Source organism: Electrophorus electricus, chromosome 16 (genome assembly GCF_041902795.1).
Source record: "Electrophorus electricus isolate QZ-2024a chromosome 16, ASM4190279v1, whole genome shotgun sequence".
Lineage (NCBI taxonomy): Eukaryota > Metazoa > Chordata > Actinopteri > Gymnotiformes > Gymnotidae > Electrophorus > Electrophorus electricus.
In genome coordinates, this window is record NC_137512.1 from 14926603 (window position 1) to 14949909 (window position 23307).

Here is a 23307-nt window from a genome sequence, read left to right on the forward strand (position 1 = left end):
TTTATAAATATTTATAAATTTACACCTCTACCTTTTAAGATTAAGATGACATAAGAAGACATATCATCTTATTTGGTGGATATTAGGAATGGGTGGGGTGGGGATGGTGTTGAGGATATCAGAGATGGGTGGGGACAGAATTCTGTCCCTGTGCAGCTTTCTAGTACAATCAGTCCATAGGCAGTGGCTCATTTTGTTTATCTCGCTTGCTGACATAAGGAAGGTAGTCAAAGTCACACCTTAATGAAGCTTGATATATATACCTAGATTACCTGCTAGTACATTTTCGTGTTATTTAGCTAGCAAAGCCTAAGCTTAATTTGGTTTGAGTATTAAAAATATAGACAGGTGAACACCTTGCTTCTGAAATTTCCAAGTTAACATGCAAACTCTGGCTCCCATAGTCTCTATTGCACAGACTCTGGCTGTAATTATGAAACACACAAAATGGCATTTTCAAGTGTGAACACAGTGCTAGAACTAAAAGTGGCTATATTGTGTGAGTGCATGATTTGAGACATAAGCTATGTCTCAAAGGCCTTATCAGCTATTTGATGTCTATCATCAAATTTGTATAAGTTTGCACATTGAAGATACATGTCAAGCTTGGTTTGAATTGCTCTCAAGAAAATTATAGAATACATAATATTATATAATACTTAATGTTATACCACATAATATTATTCTGAATATTATTGTGGCGAAGGCTGAGGGCAGCAACCGTACCTGAATCTCAAACCTGGGTCATACAGGCAGCAAATACACAACATGAAAACCGGACAAAAGAGGTTGCCTTTCAGGATGTGACGGTCTCTATCCCGCTGCCTTCACATTTGTGTAGCACATCCCTGCACTTCACACTTTCCATGTGTCTCATGTATCCACCCATTATCCAGGGTTACAAAAAATAGATTACAGCAATTTTTCTGCTTGTGGTTTTAATTTAATATTCAGAATAATAAGATCCAAGGACAAATATGCATTTTAACTACAACCTAGCATCCTAATTAGATCTAAATATTATTCGGAGCTTTCCCTATAGATGGGACCAGCGTTCTGACGATTTAAAACCTGACGTAATTGTGATGTGCGCATGTGCAGCAGCTCGCTCGAGAGGTAGGATAAATCGACAGAACAACTAGGTTTCTCAGTCTAGTTATGGAGTTTGCAGAATGTAAATACACAGATGGCTGTTAGAATTTAAAACATTCCCCGTCTTCCACTCTAAATCGCATATTTGCATATTCATGTTTAGCAGGCGAAGCGATATATTTGATGGTGCTAATTGTTCTTTTTTTCTCTCTAAATTCATCAAAAGTCGGATGATGGTGGATCAGTCTGCATTTTCAAGGTAGGCTATGTTGTCACGCTTGTTTTAGTGCCTTAATGCTGTTGTTAGTAAAAGTGTTATTGTAAAAGCGTTTTTTTTTTTTCTATTGCCAGTGGTTTGTGTTACGGTTTGTGTTGTACCATATTAGCCCCCGTGCCGTGACCACGCGCACAAAATACGAAAATTGCGCTACTACATGTGGTTTTTGGACTATAGATTACGCACTTGTAGCTGAGATATATTATGTATATGACTAAAACTATTTAGAAATAATAACATTTCAGATAGAATACTTGCCAGGCATTGATTTAATACGCAATTCTGGGACCTGAGCGCAAGAGACAGGGTGGAGGCCCATTTAAAAATGTGTATTAATTTTTAAAATCTATATGACTTATTTATTTATGACCCCTCTCCCCCACAAACAGTGCGTGCCCCTTCCCTATAATAATGCCAGGGAATATCTGGCTATATTGTTGTTAGAATATATGAGCATAACCAAAATTCATTTCTTTGCATTCATACGCTCTAACAAACATCTAAGATCAGTATCAAGCATCTGTCTTGAAAATAATAAAAAATCTTATACACATTATTTGCTGATGAAGAATTATTTGAAGATGTAGGAACACAAATATTAAGCATATTTATACATTTTCTCGATAGGCTCTGGAGTGTGGAATAGATTAAAAAGGTTTGGTTTTCTCTACAAAAATATTGGAGGTGGGCTGATCAAGGCATGGAATGTCAGATCTAAATATTGGTTCTATTGAGCTCTCTAGTAAATAAAGGCTTAGGACATATGGATGATACAATGTGATCAGATAAGGGGGTTGTATTATGTATGATATTTTAAGAGATCATGAACTGAGCTATGTAAACAACTATCACTATGAACTATCTGGTTTTCTAACAGGCTGTATAGAAGAGTCATTAGAAGGTTGATATTTTAGCAGGATCTCATCATTATATGGTTACTTAACAAGCTTCCAGACAAAAATGCAATGTCATTATGCGTGTGTTAATTCTTGCTCTAGTAGTGCAAGACAGGAGGGTCATTAGGCCTGTTTTATTATTATCTGCATGATTTACCTTTGTATGCTTACGAAGTGTATGGCAGCATGGGCATCATTAGGCTTGTTTTAGGGGGGCTGTGCCCTCCCTTAAATGTTTTTTATCCCCTCCCAATGAGCATTCATTATTAGTTTAAATCGTCAATCTCATTCATTCTACCTTATTTAACAATCCCGTTTTGTCTCCAAATTCACAATACACTGAGATAAATAGGCACTAGGACTAGTTTTTCACACATCTTTGCTATTTCAGATTGCAAAGGAAGGATCATACATACATCATACATAACTGTTTCTCGATCTGAGCACTGAGTTTTTCATATAACCGAGCCCAGCACAAAGATTAACGCTATGCACTCTGCAGCTTTTGCACATTCATTATAAACTCATTTTACAAATACAGGTAAATGTCTGTGTATAACACGTCTTGTAAAATGGTACTTTACACTGTAATCCTGATTCACTGAGATGACTGACATTGTGCTGTGATTAGCTAGATAAGTGAGTACTGTTTTATGATTGACTGGTTATGTTAACATGATCCAATGTAAAATTGGGTGCTGCACTTACTTAACAAAATTCGGGTTATTTAGATTTTATGTTTATCCCACTTGTGACTGGTATCACCAGCGCCTGCCACATGTCCACATATGTTTTGGTCATGTCTGTCCTTACATTATTATTGGTTAGATATCTTTAATACCATCTCAGTGAGTATTACATGTACATTTACATCATTTAGCAAAAGTGCTTTGTCAATTACTAATAGAATATATCCTAGTACAGTACTAGGATACCAACATACCAAAGAACTAGAATACTGTAGAAATACAGGGATCAGTGCTCATTCCTAGAAGTACAAAATGCATAAGGTTTATCTTAAACAATAAGTGCAATAAACAATAAGTGCTAGAGTTTGTTAAACAACATAATATCCTACAATAAATTCTAATTTAGTCAGTTAATATGGGAGCAGTGTCAGTTGTCCTCAAGGTTTTAAATCTGATGCTTGCAGCTACTGGAAGCCAATGAAGGAGTAACCTGTGAACCTCGGAAGATTGAAGACCAGTCGTGCTGCTGCATTCTGGACAAGTTGTAGAGGTTTGATGGTGCTTAGAGGAAAACCAGCAAGTAGTAAGTTGCAGTAGTCTAGCTATCAGAAGAGACTGCACAAGCACCTGGGTGGCTTCCTGCGAGAGAAAGGGCCGAATCCTTCGTATGTTACAAAGGAGAAATCTGCAAGGCCGGGTTAGATTTGAAACATGAGTTGAGAACGACAACTGGTTGTCCAAAGTTATGCCCAGGCTACAGGCAATTTCGGATGGGACTCCCCTCAAACTACATGCAGTCACTGCCCTTTTTGGTCTCATCCTCTTAAATTAATCATTGCCAAAATGTAAAGCAAATCTTCTAACAATTACCACTCTTTTAGCTAGGCACTTGATTTTGCTGGGGTGGAAATCTCCTGCCCCTTTCTCACTCTCAGTGGGTTAGAGAGGTTCTTCGGTGCTCCAAACAGGAGAAATTCAAATATCATCAGAGACTCATTGACCACTTAGAGCAAAATGTGTTTTAAAAAAAATGTTAACACATAAAGAGTTGACAATCCAGAGTGACTCATATTGGTAGCAGTGGCATAATGCATAATTAAGGGACCCCACCACAAGTTGCAGTGTGGAGGATTTAAAATTTTTTAAAAAGTTTTAAAATATATATATTTACGATTCTCTCCTGGGGGGTTGTGTGATATGTATCTATTCAGATGTAGTCAGGATTGAGTTTTTTTCTTTTCTTCTGTTGGTCTTTTTTAGTAAGGTTAGTGCATACTTTAGTAATTGCTTTTTGCGTCATCGCACTGTATATTGTATGTTACTGTTGAGATGCACTTCTTTGTTTGTAAACACCAATATACACATCTTGTTAACTGATATCTAAATATTTATCATATATATATATATATATATATATATATATATATATATATATATATATATATATATATATATATATATATATATATATATATATATATATATATATAATAGTTTACATCATAGTCACTTGTACATAAGCCAGTGATCATTTTGTAAAACATGATAACTCAAAACCCAATAAACAAACCGGAGGGGGGAAAAATCATACCTTCTGTGAACAGAAAAGAGAAGGATGATGTTAAATTCATATATATACATTTCTATGGAAGGAACAACCCGGACTTACAACCTGTTTTTTTAACAGGGAAAATTGGTGTTTGTACAGGCGAATCTGGGCATGGCACTATCACTCCTGCGTCCATGAGGTCTTTGAACACTAGTTTAATGCCTTCTATGGCTTCTGGTTTCAGGGCATACTGATGTTGCTTGGGCCTGTAATCTGACTTGGGTGTGATTCTTACTGGTGCTAGCCCTTTAATCAAGCCTACATCATTCTTCCCTTGTGCCCACAACACATTGGGAACCTTTTTTTAGGAGGGGGGACTCAGGAAGAGGAATGGAAGCTTGTTCCTGCCATCCCCCGTGTTCTTCTACCACCTCTACATGTCTTGTAACCTTGAGAAGTTTGGCCTCAAGTACGATGCAGTCTGCGCATCAACTCTCATCCCAAAAGATTTACTGGACACACTGTGGACATTAAGAATGCATGGGTGAAATTTCGACCCCCTTCACTTTGGCAAAGGAGAGGGGGTGAGTAATGTTCTAGGGTAGTGTGTCCAGTGGCCCCTACCGTAATCAATGTTTTCCCAGATAACGGGACGTCTAATTCCCTATCCTGAATTACAGATTTAGCAGCGCCTGAATCGCACCAAGAATGACATACGTATACCCTGCACTGTTAGGGATAGTTGCGGCAAGCAAGAGTAAGGAGGTGCGGTATACTTCAGATATCAGGGAGAGAGAGTGCGGTGTGGATGATGTGTGTGATACATTGTGAGGGCTGCTTGATGACTTCTGTCTTACATGAATATGTATCACCCTTCTTCCGCTTCGTGCTGTTTCTCATGTGCTAATCTCATGAGTGCAGCTAATGTATTTTTTGTCCTTTTTCCAGATTATCGTAAAGAACCTAAAAGAAAAAGCCATCTGGAAAATAAAAGAGCCTACAGGTCCGATTTTGATAAAGGTAGGTTACAAAAATAACCAGTGTATCTTATATAACAGGTTATAGTTTTGCAAGTAGCCAGTGAAACCTTATGAATAGCTAGTTTGGCCTCTTGAATCGCTAACGTTATCCAGCGCCATTTTAAAAATGTTTGTAAATCCCTTGTAAATCCCTAGTCTAGACGTAGCGTTCGCTGCATAAGTTAAAGGAATAGCCTAGGCTATTGCATGGTAAATACAAAATGTTACTATTTTTTAGCTAGTCCAGTACTGTAGTCTAGACGTCAACGTTTATAGACTGCTAGGTTATGGTCGGAAGTTAATTTTCATTACTGTGCATTAAACGCCGTTATAAATTCTAGCTATAAGGTATATTTTGGCCAAAAGCAACATAAACAGCATTACCAACAGACCACTGACAGCATATTTGTATCAAATTATATTATATCGATTTGCTGGCAACAATGTAACGGCAGGTAAACAGTTTATATGCTGTTTACTGTCGTTACCCTCTTTATGGTTATCGTATGGGTATTAGCTGACTAGCTGAATTTTGTCAAATTTGAGGGAAAAAAACCATACCATCTTAAGATGGTCAGACTGGTTGGAACGTTATAACTGGTTTATATCTGGTAACTGGCTAAACCAACTAAGTCTAGCTGGTAGCTGGTTTTCCACATGTGGTTTGATTGTATAAAACCAGCTCTTAGCAGGTATTCTGTAAATGGTTTATAGCTAGTCATTTTCATTTAAAATTAACTTTTGGGAACTCATAGCAGATGTAAATGGTCAATTGACGTAACCAGAATAGACTGTTTCCAAACCCTGATCATGGAATTTCCCTGTCTGGAACATTTTGTTGTTTTTCCTATTACATCATCAATGGGTTGTTAGTGAGGTTAAATTAGGTGTGTAGGATATGTAGGAGGGGTTTAACATGTGTGAACACACGTGCCCTGGCTTTACCATCAATTAACAGATCATTTCACTCTTATCAGATTCTGAACCAAATAGGCAACTGTAAGACACATTTTTAAAAGACATTTGAAAACTAAAAAAAACGATACTACTTCAACTATATACTTTAACAGCTCCCTTAGTAATTTTTTTTTAACAAACTAAGTTTAATAAACAATGTAATAATTACATTTATTAAATAAAAAATAATGTACTTAGTTATTGATTCACTTTCCTTGATGTCTTGGATTTCTTTTCCTGTTATATAATGTCCAAATTGTCCTGCTCTGGACCTCAGGTCTGTATTGTATTGAAGAGAAATTAGATTTCCCTACCTCTCCAATTGTTAACTAATCCTGTCTGAATAGGGTTTTTGACTGTCAAAAATTAAGTGGAATCAAAAATTGCTTATTTTTTTAAATGAACACTTGATTTTTTTTTCCCCCATTCTATAATCCTCCATGATTTTTATGTTTTCAGATTCTTATTCTTTTTTTTTTGGCTTTCTTACTTACTCTTTAATATTTTAAGTATGTGAGGAGTCAGAGGGGGCCTAGGGGTTGCCTTTGTTGTCAGACATTTTTACCTTCCAGACTAAGGCTTGTCTGTGCCCCAAATGCATCCTGCAGATCCTGTACAAACAAACTGTCCTTCATGCTCCCTTGGATTCTCTTCCACTGGTGTATATATTGATGTAAACCCCTTCATCAATGTGCATCTGTATAAAATAATTTTTTTAAAAATCAGTTTTTAATTCCACAAGCATATATAAATAGAATCAGTAAAATCTGAGACGTACCACAAAGCATAAAAACAAATTGGATAAATAAATAATACCACCATATTATCTTTAATAATAACAATCTTGCCATATTTAAATTTAAACTGAAGTTCTATACTCTGAAACCTATACTCATACAGTAAATGTGGTATATTTTTAAAAAATGTAAAAAAAAAAAAAAAAAGTACATTTTCTTTTTCTGAAGCTTGCACTTTCTGGTTATGTTTGTTTATTTCTACTGCAAACATAACATAAAGATTATTTATGGCTTGGTATTAGTACTAGACAGTTGTAGAATAATTAATAATTAAATAGCATTATATTATATACAGGCACATCGCAATAAATTAGAATATCATCGAAAAGTTAATTTATGTCAGTAATTCAATTCAAAAAGGGATACTCATATATAGATTCATTACACACAGAGTGATCTATTTCAAGCATTTATTTCTTTTAACGTTGATGATTATGGCCTACAACCAATGAAAACCCAAAAGTCTTTTTCACAATATTCTAATTTTCTGAGATAAAGACTTTTGGGTTTTAATTGGCTGTAGGCCATAATCATCAACATTAAAAGAAATAAACACTTGAAATAGATCACTCTGTGTGTAAGGAATCTATATAATATACGAGTTTCACTTTCTGAATTGCACTACTGACATAAATTATCTTTTCGATGATATTCTAATTTATTGAGTTGCATCTGTATATCTCACAGATCCATCCCTTTCAAAGATATGATTCATCCTTCATGTTTTTATCGGCAATAAATTTACCAGCTGTTGCCTGAGGTGTGTTTACAGAGGCTGAAAACGTGAATTACCCTAAAATATAATAAAATGTAATTTGAACAAACTGCACAAACATCTAAATAATCATATTTGCAGCACAATGAATGTGAATGTAAATTTCAGCAATATAAATATGACATTTATAACCAGTTTATATTTGAGGTACCAGTTTAAATTTGAAAGGTAGATGATGTAACATTCATTTCATGGGGTTCTAAAGTTCCAAGGGTGTAGACCAGTTCTTTTTCTTTGAGTTTAATAACTTCACTTCTGCCATAGCAACAACTGGCAATGCAAACAGATATGTCATTAATGCAATGTCCATTAGTATTATAATGCCTTGCCCTTGGAAACAACAAATCCTTAATTCACTAAGCCTTCTCTTGGTTTCTCTGCTGTAAAGCTGATTACACCTTCTGTTTCCTCTTACAAATTCAGAAACTTTTTGCTTGCACAGCTGATGAAGGACCTCTTTCCAAAATTTCCTGTTTCTCTGGAATCCTTGTGTACTTCACTTCAGTTTGAAAAATCTCTACATCTCACTGCAGTTACTCACCTAAAATCTTTTGGATTTATATACAAGTCAATTAAACTTTAGGAATATCAATCTGTCCAGTTGTAAAGCATAAGTGATTGTGAATCAGTTTCACCTGCTTTGGTACAAATTAAAGTGACAACAGGTGTACTGGAGAGGCAACAGCAAGACAACCCACAAAAAGGGAATGTTTTTGCAGGTGGTGCCCACAGTTCTCTCCTTATCCTCCCTGAATGATTCTTCTCTAAAGTACAGTAGTTTCCCAATTTCCCTATTGCTAGTGTCGTCACTACTGGTAGCATGAGGTAGTCCAGCTCCTCCAGAATGACACATCCATATGTGCCAAAAAGGTTTGCTGTATCTCAGCACAGTCTCAGGAATGTGGAGAAGATCACAGTTCATGATTCATTACATAAGGAGAGCTGGACAGGGCCATAGAAAGGCATCATGCCAGAAACAGGACTTGTATTTCTTCCTTTGTGCAAGGAGGAATAGGATAACCACTGCCAGAGCCCTACAAAATAACCTCTAGCTGGCATGTGTCTTTTCTGACCAAACTATCGGAAATGGATTACTTTAGAGTGGTAAGAGGGCCCAGTATGTTCTAGTGGGACCTGTTTTCTCAGCCACCACCATGCAGGTTGATTAGCATTTGCCAGAGAGCACCACAATTGTCAGGTCTGCCATTGTCACTTTTCTTCACAGATTAGAGCAGGTTCACACTTGGCACGCGACAGATGTGAAAGAGTCGGGAGACATCGTGAATTTTATGCTGCCTGCTACATCATCCAGCATGACTGGTTTGGTGGTAGGTCAGTGATGGTCTGGTGATGCATATCCTTGGACAGTTGCACAAACCTCCACATTGTTCAACTTGTAAAAAAAATGCAAAGGGAACTGCAAAATGTAAACAAATTAATTATGTTGAACGCTATTCCAGTATATTTGCCAGCATGAATACAATTAGTGACAACACACTGGATTTTTGCATAAGTATGCCTGAACTGGCCAAACTAGACTAACATTAAATAAGGTAACATTTGTATACTTTGAATTGCTGTTGTGTCTCAGTTCAGTTTTGAGGAAGAGAAAAGGAGGATGTTATTCAGTGTGCCTGTTGGTGTGATATTTATAGATGTCTTATTGTCAATTGTCAGGCCATTCATTTAACAGATTACACAAGACCAGTGAGGTCAAATAGCACTATTCTGCTTCTGAAAGACAAAACATTTGGAGTAGTTAATAGTATTTTAACTTTTTCTGATGGTGCCACAGACAGATGCATTGTACTGTTAAATCTGTCCTGTTGGTGTACCCCTTTTGCAGAATGGGAGATAAAGATTTTTTTTCTTCCACACATTTTGTATGCTCTTTCATTAAAGACTACTTGTTGGCAGTTGCTGCTAGTGAAATAGTAAACAAATACATATACATGACCCTTACCAATGAAAATTACACCTGCACATTTAAATGAATAGGATATCTAAATGAAATGTAAACTTTATTTAGGCTACTGTATGCTTACATTTTTACTCATTTCCAGGTTCCAGTTCCACACTAGCTAATGGTATTTCTCTTTCCCCAAACATTCATGTTTAATATATTTCTTTGTAATTTTCTGGATATCTCATATTTTGAAACCACCATGTTTTTATGCTTGTTTACCTTGGGCAAAAAAATGTAATTCTTTTGCAGGAATAATGACTTCAGGCATTTGGTAACTAGTGCAAGTCATGGGTTTGTTTAACTTTTTTATATAGGTATGACCAAATGGGAAGGTGGTGGCTGTCTGCTGCGGAGGTGAAAATGGGATTCAAATGTGTACTGTCAGTATGGGGAAAGCAATACCAGTATATCATTTTTTTCTGAGGTAAGTAGTAGACATACCCAAATCACTTTTTTTTTTTTTTTTTTTTTTTTTTTTGCAACAAGCTTTAAAAATAAATTCAGATAATAAAAGAATCCCTACTTCTATTGCTTTCTATATTGTTTACATTATGAACGGGCCAGCTGTCTGTGCATAAAGTGGTCATACCTTGAAATAATGACCGTGATCCAAGTGACCTCTCTCCACTCCCAGTGTATTACAAGTAAATAAAGTATTATCTTCAAAATTTGTTTTACTTATAATGAATAAAGTCAAATCAAACAACACTATATACAGGTACTTGAAAAATGAACCTCTTGTACACACAAAGCAAATCCCATGTGAACCAGTAACAAATTGTCCACATGAAACACGTTAAACAAAGCTATCTTTGCGTAAATATAAACCCACATTTTATGACAGTGCTTCCACGGCAACTCCTGCGTCTGATTGCAATATGGCAAAACTTAGGTTGCCTGGGTTCTTTTTCCTTCCACTGGATGAAATAACCTGATGGTATATTAGCCATTACTTTAACACTCATAACCAACTATACAACTGTATACCAGATGCTTTTAGAGGAGCCTCTATTACACTAAAGGGCCAAATTGTGATGTGTACAGACAGCAACCGTTATTCTTTCTTTCCCCATGAACATGGTTTGACATGGAACGTTTACACTGCTCAGGCACGGAATTCTAAGCATGTTTGGCTGTTTTGTTTTGTTTTCCCCCCTTGCAGTAGTGCAGTAGTGCATTGGACTGTCCAGGAGTACCAGGTGTAGTGATCGACCGATATGACGACAGGCCAATTAATCGGGCCGATTGGTGCCATTTTTATACATCGTTCGAGGCCTGCGCCGATGAAGCCGATAAACAAAAATGCCTGCACGCTCAACGCAGCTATAAGATATCCAACGTAAGTAACAATCGGTTACATTTGCTAATGGGAGATTTAACTTGTTGTCTTACGTTAACAGGACTCTGAAAGCTAGCGTTAATGTTATCAATTTGACAACAAGTTTTTGACCGCGGTCAAATTATCCGCGATTTTTGGTCGTAATCCGCGTTTTTAATCCGAATTCAGTTATATGCGCGGTTTTACGGTATTTCGCTGTTCACTGCAAACTAAGGCACCCTAAGCAAAGAAAAAAAAAAAACGACTGTCGTATTTATGAAGAGCTTTGGTGTAGACATGCACTTTTACTACTTTTGTAAGTACAAATATAGTCTGTAGTTTACTTGCATCATTACATTATACACAATTAGAAATACATTTAAATATCTTAATAAGCACTCTCCAAAATGTTTATTATAGTTTGACTGCCAGCTAAGACGGTGAACACTGAATGAAGTGAAATGTTGCAAATGTTCAGGGCAGAGGGTACTCCACTGCTGAAATACTCCACTTCCAATTGAGTGGTGACCCCTATCACCAGATCAAGTTTGAAAAGATTCTACTGTACCAGTTTTTAATAAATCTATATTGAAGCCCTTGTATTTATAATGATGTTTAAATGTCCATTTAATGCATAGAAAGTATGGTTATCTATTTCTCTGATTTTTAATTTTTTTCCCCATATTGCCAAAACAGTTATACTAACCAAAGCGTGGTAGCCTTTGCCTGTCACCAGTGCAAATTTTGACAGATTCTACTGTGCCATTTTTTTCAAAAATTAATTTTAAAGTTTTAATGTCGTTAATGGGCTTGGAGACAGTATTTCTATTTCTCAGAAATGTGTCATAATGCCAAAGAGATCCACTATCCCATAAGAGCAGGAGCCCTTGGCTGTCACCAGTGTATGGCCAGATTTCATTGTACCATTTTTTCATAAATCCATATTAAATTCGTACTACCTTTAGGTAAATGAAGGAACTCTGAATGGCAGCTTTTAAAATTCTAATATTTTGTCTTTTGCCACCATATTGAGTCAAATCCTCACAGAAACTTTGCATTACCAATACCAAAGAATCTGTAAATTCAGAAAAATAACTGCTGAATGCAAATGCATAACAATGAGAATGCATAAAAAACAAATGAAAGTGTACTTAAAGCTGAGCAAACCTATGCAATTGGTAGAAACTCTTGATTTAATGATGTATCATAATGCATTTCAATGAAATGTGACAATGTGCATTGTGATGATGAATGAAATTGGATTAACTGCTCCTAATTTCTTTTACTTGTAGGGGACTAAATTTTTTTTGTTTGTTTGTTTAAAATGTATAAGAAAAATTTGCATTTTTGCAGTGTTTCTACACTGAAGAAATAAAAAGTTATTTGTCCTTTTTTTAAAAATATCATGATAAAATCGCATCGTGAATCCATATTGAATGCATCGTTACACCCCTACTCTTGATGGATGTGTTCATTAGGTCCTAACAGACCTAATCTGATATTTAATCCCACAGGATATTGTTTGTTTTATTTTTGGTCATAATCTTGATTTCCATTGGCCTTCTAATACTACTACTTGCTGATACAAATCAAAAACATGGCGTGAAATTTGCAGATCACAGTCAACGACAGGTAAGATTATTTATTGTTTATTTGTTCCCTTCTATGTTCAGCAACCTCACACAAATGTAGGTTATAGTTTGTAAGCATCACCTTTTGGATTCTCTAAGTCATATTACAGCAATCTTCATTTTTCCAGGCAGCGTCATAGACTGCATGAAAAAGTCTTTGGATGAAGTATCCACGCTTTAAACAAGTTACATTGTAGCCTCTGCTGCCAGTTCTAGCATGTTTGTGACTTTATCATCTACACAACTATTTTTATTTTAAGTTATAAAAGTTATCCGATAGTCTTACACCCTCACCCAAAATTCTTGCAACTCCCAGTTTGTACACTACTGCTTTAGATTACAGCTGTAGGCTATTTGGCACATTTAGAGAGACCTGATATTATTTAACAAAACCTACTGTACACAAGCTGTACAAAGAGATTTTAAAAGGTTATAATAAATGATTCAATTAATTTTCATCATTACCTTATTTTTAAGTTGTGTTTTTTTAAATGCTCATTTAGATGGTCTAAAAATATCAGAATATCACACTATCATATCTTGAAAATATTTTATTTCGGTGTAACGTGGTGCAGTTGTGAGGTGGACGCATACGCTGAGAAGAGCGAGATTTATTAAGGGCATCAGAGTCATAATCACAGTACAGGGTCATAAAGCAAACACGGAAAGTCCATCAAAACATTTTAAACAAACAAACAAATGCACGGCAACAGATAAGGGAGGCAGGTTATAATGAATAACAGGACTTGCATAAGTAGGGATATGCACAAATAACTAGGACAAGAAAACACAACAAAGGCTAGGTTAACAATAACTACAAGCAGAGAAAACACAAACAAGGCATGGATTACAGTGACCAGCTGTCACACAGCAAGATGGGTCAGAAGCTCGTGAATGACGAAAGGCAAACAGTTTATTAACCAACAATTCAGGTAAAAATTCAGAGAGAATGTCAGAGACTCAAACACATCCAAAGGGTAAATCCAGAATCAGAGTAGCAGATAGCAAGGCAGTAAGACGGGGTCAAACAGGAGTAACAAATGCAAGGCCAATCTCGTAAATGGACTAGAAACTTAAATAGGGCAATACACAAATAAAGCTTAGGTCAATGTACTACACTCTGCATGCTCAAGTAATTAGAGGCAATACTTCGCAATGAAGCTTGTGAGCAGCATATATAAAGGCGATTGTAATGATGCACAGATTAGTACTCTGGGGATGGTGATCTCCCTGGAGGATTCTGGGAACTGTACTGGTGGTTCCAGAGTACCCCCCAAAAAAGGTGGGACCACCCAAACTCCCTCGGGCCTCTCAGCAGAATGCAAACCCCTGGAAAATCCTTAAAGGCTATTAAAATCCTTAAAGGCTACTAAATAATGGCACCAGTCATTGGGGTTGTTAAAACAAAAGATTCGCAGAAATTTCCTAAGTTCTTAGTGGGTTTACACTGTCTATTTGATTGAGGGTGGTACCCAGAGGTTAGGCTAACAGACACTCCTATACTTTCAAAAAACTCCTATGCTGACCAAACGTATGAGGTGAACTGGGGCCCTCTATCCAACAGGATGTCCTCTTGGATCCCATAATAACAAAACACATTATTAAACAATGCCTCTGAAGTTTGGAAGGTGGAAGATATGGCTGTAAATGGGACAAACTTTACTCCTCGGGAGAAACGATCTGTGATGGTTAGTATGGTCGTGTAACTTTCAGAAGATGGTGAGTTGGTAACAAATTCTATAGCAATATGAGAGCAAGGGCATTCCAGTACAGGTAGTGGCATCAGTTTACCTGCTGTCAGGGCTTTGGGGGTTTTACACTGAGAACAGGTGGAACAAGAAGAAACCAACCAATGTACATCTCTGGTTACAGATTCCTATCAGTACCGATTGATAATCAGCTGCTTAATATTTTAGTTCTTCCACATGGCCTGTAGTCAAAGATGAGTGGGCCCAAGTTATGAGTCGGTCCCTGAACTGTTCTTACCCATAGGACATTCAGTTGGCACCTCTGTAGTCTCCAGAGCTTTCTCACTGTATCTATTCCCCAATAGATAGATGCGATTGTTACCTCCAGTGGTAGAAAGTTCTCTAGAACTGAGCGTGAGATCTAGTCTTCCTGAAAAACTCAAGATAGGGCATCAGCTTTAGTATTGCGGGATGATAAGTGATTCCAGGATGATAAGTGATATTGAAGATGGTTACAACCCGATCTAGGCTCCTGATCATAACAGGGAAAGGAGAGACAAGGAAAAGGATATAACAAAGAAAAAGGAGGTATTTATTTTGTAGAGGGGTGTACTTCAGGAGACGACAGTGCCAAAATAATAAACATTAAGTCCTAGAATGAAAACAGAGCAGATAACTTACCTACCAGAGAAATAATAGACATAAACAAACAATAACCTGCCCTGAACCAAAACAGAAGACAAAAAGAAAGCTCAAAAGAAATGGCATCACCTCCCTACTTCCCAAACTATGAGCAAACATATAACAACAGAATAATTATGTAAGTATAACACACTATGTACACAATTTACATCAGCAACCAATTTACGTACGGGACATAAGTGATGATTAAGAACGGGGTTACAAAGTCAGGGTCAGAATACGGAGGTCTAGTCCAAAAACTAGAGTTATAAAATGAAACACACACTAATTACACAGACGTAATGGAACCAACACAAACTCTTGCATACTCAAAACCACAAAAACATATATTCACAAAGGCACAAATCAGTCACAATTCAACAAAGTATGCGGAAGTAAGAGGCAGTTCCATCCCCGCCCCCTCTTCTCACTCGGGTGGGATATATATAGTGGTGTGAGGTGGGACAACCAATCAGCACAAAGGGCACCACACTCACGTAGGACTGTCAGCACCTGGCGTGGCGCATGGTTGGAGGCATGGATGACGAGACACAGAACCTGAAACAGAGGAGATACAAACAAAATGACCCACCTAGGGTCGTAACAAAGATAAACCTGAAGTAGAACAGAGACCCACAGGCTTGACGAGGATTTGATTGTTTAGCATTACCTGAGTACTCCAGATTCTTATGGTCAGTCAGTACTAAGAAAGGATGATTTGCTCCCTCCAGCCAGTGTCACCACTGTTCAAGGGCCAATTTGACAGTGAGCAACTCTCTCTCACCAATCCTGTAGTTTCTCTCTGCTGGAGAGAGCTTGTGTGAATAGTATCCTACTGGATGTAACTTGCTGAAGGTACCTGACTCTGGTAAGAGGATTGCTCCTACCCCAGTCTCTGAAGCATCCACCTCCACCACAAATAGCCTAGAAGGATCTGGGTGTTGCAAGATAAAAAGGTAAATGCTGTCTTCAGGGATGTAAGAGCTTCCTTGGCCTGTGGAGTCCACCTGAGGGTTTTGGCAGAGCCTTTCAATAGGTTGGTGACAGAGGCAGCAATGGTACTAAAGTTCCTAATAAAACATCTGTAGAAATTGGCGTACCCCAGAACACAATGAAGCTCTTTAATTGGTGCATAGTGAATGAAGTTACCCTCAACTCCAGAGTCAGTCAGAGCTGAAAAAAACAGAGACCTCTGACAGTGCAAAATAGCAGGAATCAGAAATTATTTGGTTACCAACCCCTTTGTGGAAATACTCACCACATAATTGTGAGGTGAAATCTCCACATGCTGTTCAGGGGTCAGTACCTTGTTTATGCGTGAGACAGCTGGGCATTTTCTGACAGTGTCCAGCCACTCCGCAGTACATACAACATCCCTCTCGGCATCGTCTCTGTTTCTCCTCTTGTGTGAGGTGTAAGGGTTCAGGGTTGCTGTCCTCTTTGTGTGAGATGAGTGAGTGTATAACAGAATTTGTGCCTCTTGTAAACAGTATACTCGCATAACATGATACAACAGAATAGACAAGGAGGAGAGCCTCTCATCCTTACAGACTAATTCCATCAATATTTCCTCATTAAGGTCATTACAAAACGTCCCAGTGAGAGAAGGTTCATTCCTGCCACTGCTGGTGCCTAGAGTCCAAAATTCACAGGTGAACTCTGATACCGGTCTATTGCCTTGACGTAATTTAGCAAGCAATTCCCCACTGGTTCGGCCACTGTGGGTCATCAAAACAGCCTTAAATTGATCTAGGAACTGTTTGTGAGGCATCATATTAAAACTACTCCATACAGCAATGGGCCATTCAGGAGAGTTGCCTGTATGCCAGGAAATCAGGAAAGATATCTTGGAATGATCAGTACTAGGAGCAGAATTAGTGAAAAATATGGAACATTGCAGCAAAAAATGCTGACACCTTTCAGAAATCCCATCAGAAAGCTCAGACATATTCATGGAAATTTCTCCTTGAAACCACAGGATGAGGGGACAACACAGGAGTGTTGTGTCTAAAGGAGGAGGGACCTAAAGCCTGTAAATGTGTCATGAGCTAAGCCATAGGAATCTGGTGCTCTTCTGATTCCATGGATCAGGTGAATCCCTCTAAAACCTGCTGGTGTTGGCCTTGGCTTGCCATAGCCTTCGTTAAGGCTTCCGAATCTGGTTTGCATGTAGGTGAAGTATTCTGTCATGTAGCAAGACAGGTCAGACTCTCACAGATGACAAAAGGAACACATTTATCTGACACCTTTTATCCAAAGCGACTTACAATTATGACTGAGTACAAGTTGAGGGTCTTGCTCAGGTACCCAACAATGACAGCTTAGCAGCAGGCTTGAACCAGCAACCTTCTCATTATTAGTCAAGTACCTTAACCACTGAGATACCACTGTTTGTTATTGACTTACTAAACAGTTCAGGTAAAAATCCAGAGAGAAAGTCAGCGAGGCAAACACATCCAAAGGGCAAATCGAGAATCAGAGTAGCAGATAGCAAGGCCCCAGGAGGGGCCAATTGTGACATTGGGCAACCAGTGCTAATTATCTCTTTTAGGCAATTACAAATATTCTTGTTCAGATGGCCACAAGTAAATTATAATAGTAATAACAACAGCAACAACAACAACAACAACAACAATAATAATACCACCATATGGTATTTTGGGGGGTTGGGTAGGTGACTCTTTGCCAAGCAGTGATCTATAACTTTAAGATAACTGAGTTTTTAGCATCTAGTTGTTTACTGTTACTTGCTTGCTAATTATAACATACAGGATGTCCAAGAATGATGGTACTAGTTTGACATCTCATGTACCATGGTAATATGACTCCAGTATTCGTGGAGGGTTATTAGTACCAGGATCTTGGATAAAATGAATCTGCCACTGTTCCCTTGGGCAAGACATTTAATACCTACTACCATAGGCTGTACTCTTCTGTTTGTTGATGCTGTATTTTTTGGCATGAAGAATTTGCACATTAATGTGTAAATTGCATGGGAATCAAATCACAGTGACATAGTCACACTTTATTCATGGATAAACTAAATTTTTAAATAGCTTTGCATACAAACAAAGGCCCATTCAGTGGTTAAATACTTGGTTTTGAAGGGCTGAGTTATTTACCTTTTTGGTTCAACTATCACTATGAAGTTGAACTATTGTCGACCATACTAGAATCACAGAAGTTCCATGCGGCTTTGATTAAGAAAGCTATAAATTAGACAGCAAATGGGATGCTCCCATTCATTAGCCTAAAATTGGCAATGCAATGCAGTCCTAGATCAATTTGCCAGTAATGCTACCACTGCAAGTATAACTTTATAAACTATAGCTACCTATTTAGCAATCTATTAACTAAGTTATCTAAAAGTTAACTAATACTAGCTTAAATCTATGATTGTAGTATCTTAATTCAGAAGAACCTCCAATAATCTTAGCTAGGTAAGTTAGCTAAGATAACACTTAAATTCCCAAAGGGAAATAAGAGGTAATGTTAGCATTTGCTAATATTAGCTAGATACATAGCTAATATTAGGAAACTGCTAACAATTAGCTAACATAATGCTATCTTATACAATTGGCTCAATTTGCCAGAACCACCAGTAGAAGATATGCGCATAACATCACAGCTGGTGGGAGTTATTGTGATTACACCCTCTGAGTGGCAAGTTACTACCCATGTTATTTATTAACTAAGGCTAATTATCCCCAGCTTTTAACGTCACTAAATACCATTTATCATACCATCACTAGCTTTTACACAAATTTTGTCTTGCCTGAACTACCATTAAAAATATATAAGTAATGAGCTAAGCCATTCCAAAAGATATATTAGATAGTTAACTAACACTAGCTTGGACATATCTGGTGTTAGATTTTGCACAAGCTAATAAGAAATATCTACATATTGCCACAGGCTGGAATTAATATTGCCTCTGATCTTAGTTTTAGAAAATATTTCTTAATTATCTGTTAACATAAGCAGCTCTCTGAGTTGACAAACTGAGCTGGTTTGCTAATATAATTTTGATAATGCCTCAATTAGCCATGCACATTTGTGTTGGTTTTCTTTTTTTCTTTAATGGTGTAAATAGCCAGGCTGTTTGGCCAGTGCTACTTGAAAATAGATGTTGAATTTTTTTTAATTCATTTGTTTGTGCTTGCCACTGCATTTTAAGTCATGACTTTGTGTTACCCTAGTGTATGTAGACACCAATATAATTATAGAACTTGAAATATGATTTTTTTTTTTTTCCTCAGCGTGTCCATAATTATGTCAGAAGTGTGTTGGCCAGAGAGTGCCGACCATCTTTTGCAAGAAAGAATATAGAGATGATGTTTCCTAGTTCCACACCAGTGGCTGAGCCTTTTTTACAAAAGAACAGCAACTTAACAGAACAAATGTTCAGGTATCCTCTGCCATTTGGATTACTGGACATACAACCCAAGATAAAGAATATCTTGAATATCATACCCATTTCATCATCAGAGAAGACTGGTAGGCATGGTTGTCGCCGATGTGTTGTGGTTGGCAATGGTGCCATACTTAGAGGACTGGAGCTTGGGCCTCTTCTAAACCAGTTCAATGTCATCTTAAGGTGAGTCCAGATTTGAAAAATTAATTGTTTTTGTTCTGAACTGTAACATCTGAAATGATCATTTTAATCATGTTTTGGTAATGATTTTTAATCATTAAATAAATGCTTTATACCGAGGTACACTTTCACAAAAGGCAGACTTTAAATGTACATTAAATTACATAAAAGAACAAAATTACATTGCTACAAATCATAAAATAATCAAATGGAAAATGATAAAGAAGTAAACTACATAGTTATAGTATTAATATAGATTAAAAAATATTTTAATGCAATATTAAGTGTTGTAATTTTGACATCAAGGATAGTTTATATGTATGCTAGCTAATTATTGTTTTCTATGAGACTATCTACCAGCATCTACAGATAAAAATGTAAATGCAGCAAATACAGCAGCTGAACTGTCATAGCATCCAGCAATGTATGCTCCATACTGAGTTATTCTTTCAAGGCAAAAACATATTACACTGTTAATAATGTTGTCACTGATATATACAGAGAGATGGATGGATAGATATTCAAAATTGTAGTAAAGGAGTTTCCAGAGAAACAGGAAACGTAATGTTTCGGACATTGTGAAAAAGTAGATGTTTAAATCATAACATTAGTTCTGTGGGCTTCTAAAGTTCCAAGAGTTTGGTTGAGTTCTTTTTCTTTAGTTTCCAAATTTTCATAAAAGATGTTCTACTTTTCACAAAAATCCAAATCAGCCTTAAACAATATTGTACCACAACCAACAGCCAGTACATTCAAATGTTACTTACTTTTAACAATTAATTTAAATGAAATTACATTTTCAACATGATTTGCTGTTTCTTTGCACTACCTACATATTGCTGTGATATTGCAGTCCTATTTTTATTATGAAATGAGATGCAGTGAACTAACTCACTATTTGAGTAGACTATTTACCTGATGCTTTCTAATGTTTACTTAAGTAGTAATGTAAATAACTAATTCTACTTGAGTAAATATTATTTTAAAGTAAATACTTTGACTTGAGTACAGTTTTTTGGCTACTCTATCCATCTCTGGTCTATAGTAATTCAGGTAAGAGATTCTGTTTTTAGGAAGTGGTGTGATGAGAGAGGTCTTGAACTAAGCAGCAACACCACACTGAGCAAGGGACAGATTGAAAAGAAGGATGTAGGTGCTGCAGGGGTGAGAATATGTACTGTTGAGGTGGGGACAAGTTTGCAGGTCGGGAGCTTCAGGATGACTGTTTCAGGTCTTGAGTAAAATATATCTTCTCATCACTTGGCAGATTGAACAGTGGCCCCGTGAAAGAATTCAGTAGAGATGTTGGGAACCGTACCACCTTCAGGATGAGCTATCCTGAAGGCAGCCCAAAGATTTGGGAAGATGTGGATCCTCAGCTTCAGTTTGTGGCTGTTATGTACAAGTCTGTGGACTTCAACTGGCTTCATGCTATGATCACAGGAACAAAAGTTGTGAGTCTGTGAGAGCCGACTTACCCATAAAATGTTATTAAAATGAGAATATTTAACATTATTGATTAGAAACCATATAAAAGTAATAAAATTGGAATCCATTTTATAACAACTGGCTAAATAATGCTATATTAACAGACATTAATAACACCTGCATTTCTTTCAGTCATTCTGGGACAAGCTGTTTTTCTGGCAGAAGGTGCCAGGCCATATTCCTGTCGCACAGTCCAAGATCCGTATCTTGAATCCGGAGATCATAAGGCAGTCAGCCTTGGACCTACTTGACTTCCCCAAACCTAAGCAGCGGCTCTGGGGTTGGGATCAGGTAAATGCACTCTCTTTACAATACAGACATACTGTCCATGTCTACTTTCACAAATATTCCAGATAATTTTATGGTTACAGTTTGTTTTGAACTAAAAGTAAAACTGTAATGTCATGCTGTCGTTTGCCCCTCACTGAGACACTTGGATAAATGCTTATGGAGCTGTATTGGTTTGTTTTTTCCTGGCTTCCACAGGAGATGCAAATATAAGTCTATACGTCCCTTTAGGGTCATAATTTGCCACAAATGAGATGTACCATGTTATTTGACATAAGGGCATGAGCATGGTGATGAAAATACAACCCAGAAGAAACATATAAATAAATGAAATGTGTCTCAAAACTAAACTCTGTTTGCTAGCTAAAGCTGTACTATTGAAGGTTGATGTAGCTGGCAAAGAATATATAATTTTTTAAATTACAAAGTTTACACTTAATGGTAGGAATGGGTTAAAACGTTCTGGTCTGCTAATAGAATTCTGATCACTTATTTTCTTGTGTTCATGTTTAGAATATTCCTACCATAGGGATGACTGCTGTCAACTTGGCAACCTATTTGTGTGATGAGATCAGTTTAGCAGGCTTTGGCTACAACCTCAGCCAAAAGGATTCCCCATTGCATTACTATGACACTGTATCCATGACAGCTATGTTAAAGGAGACCATGCACAACGTGATGCGTGAGAAAACCGTTCTCCAGAGAATGATTGAAGCAGGCAGCGTTTCAGATCTTACAGGAGGGGTACACTGCAGTTTCTGCTAAAGCTAATGCCACTTTGAACTGACAAAGACCTGTGTATGAGCAGGACTACTTGAACAGTATTACCACTGCTAACATTATCTTGGAGGTACAAAGTCAAATCAAGATTCAGAAATGCAATCGTGTTTTGAAATGCGAAATTAGAAACTAAGATCACCATAATCTTAGCATAATGCTCTGATGTATTGATAGCCAAAAGACTGTATACAGTGTTTTTGTTGTAATTAATGTGCATGTACTGAAGTGACTTGTACTGCACCGTTTATCCCAGAAAGTGTTTATTGCTACCATTACTTGTTTGTTTGGTTTTTTTTTTTTTTTTTTGCTGGTTGAATGAACATTTACAGAATTTGGCAGACGCACTTGTCCATTGGCTATCTGAAAAATACCAATACACAACAAACCTACAGTCAACTGCATATGTGTATTCCTTGTTCGTTTTTTATTTTTGTATGTTTTAGCATGCAAAATTGGTTAGTTATATATTTGCAAAAAGAGAACTTTACTTGTGGGTGGACTGGCACAGTGGCCCCCAGAAGATCAGTGGGCCTGAGTGGCCGAGGACATATTAAATTTATTTGGTGATTTGTACATATTTTAGAATTTCGTTCTTGCATAGTGATGAGCTTTGATGGGCCCTGTGGTCTAAGGCCCCTGGCAGTCAGACCTAAAAAAAACTAGGCATCACAATTATAATAACAGATGCACACATTTAAATGAAGGAACAATTTCTTTTTATTCTTTCATATACCAGTCAGGTTGTAAGTATGCTGCTTTGTCATGTGAGAGTTTGATTTAAAGTTTTCCAAAAAAACCTCCATTCTCCCAATTTGGGTCACA

At 37.1% G+C, this 23307-nt stretch overlaps 1 protein-coding gene across 8 annotated transcripts; it reads left to right on the plus strand.

The window, feature by feature from the left end:
- The first annotated feature begins 1126 nt into the window (after positions 1–1126).
- Positions 1127–22881, plus strand: st3gal5 (ST3 beta-galactoside alpha-2,3-sialyltransferase 5). Of its 8 annotated transcripts, XM_035532003.2 has the most exons (12): positions 1127–1351; positions 3419–3537; positions 4872–5087; positions 5184–5268; positions 5452–5523; positions 10332–10441; positions 11180–11356; positions 12850–12967; positions 19595–19932; positions 21197–21383; positions 21550–21708; positions 22219–22881. In XM_035532003.2, exons 7-12 carry the CDS (start codon positions 11235–11237, stop codon positions 22468–22470), a joined length of 1176 nt encoding a protein of 391 aa, XP_035387896.1. In that variant the 5' UTR covers positions 1127–1351; positions 3419–3537; positions 4872–5087; positions 5184–5268; positions 5452–5523; positions 10332–10441; positions 11180–11234; the 3' UTR covers positions 22471–22881. The 8 variants fall into 8 exon arrangements, with proteins under 8 accessions (XP_035387896.1, XP_035387894.1, XP_035387897.1 ...); XM_035532001.2 differs by lacking the exon at positions 5184–5268; XM_035532004.2 differs by lacking the exons at positions 4872–5087; positions 5184–5268.
- Positions 22882–23307: the final 426 nt, after the last annotated feature.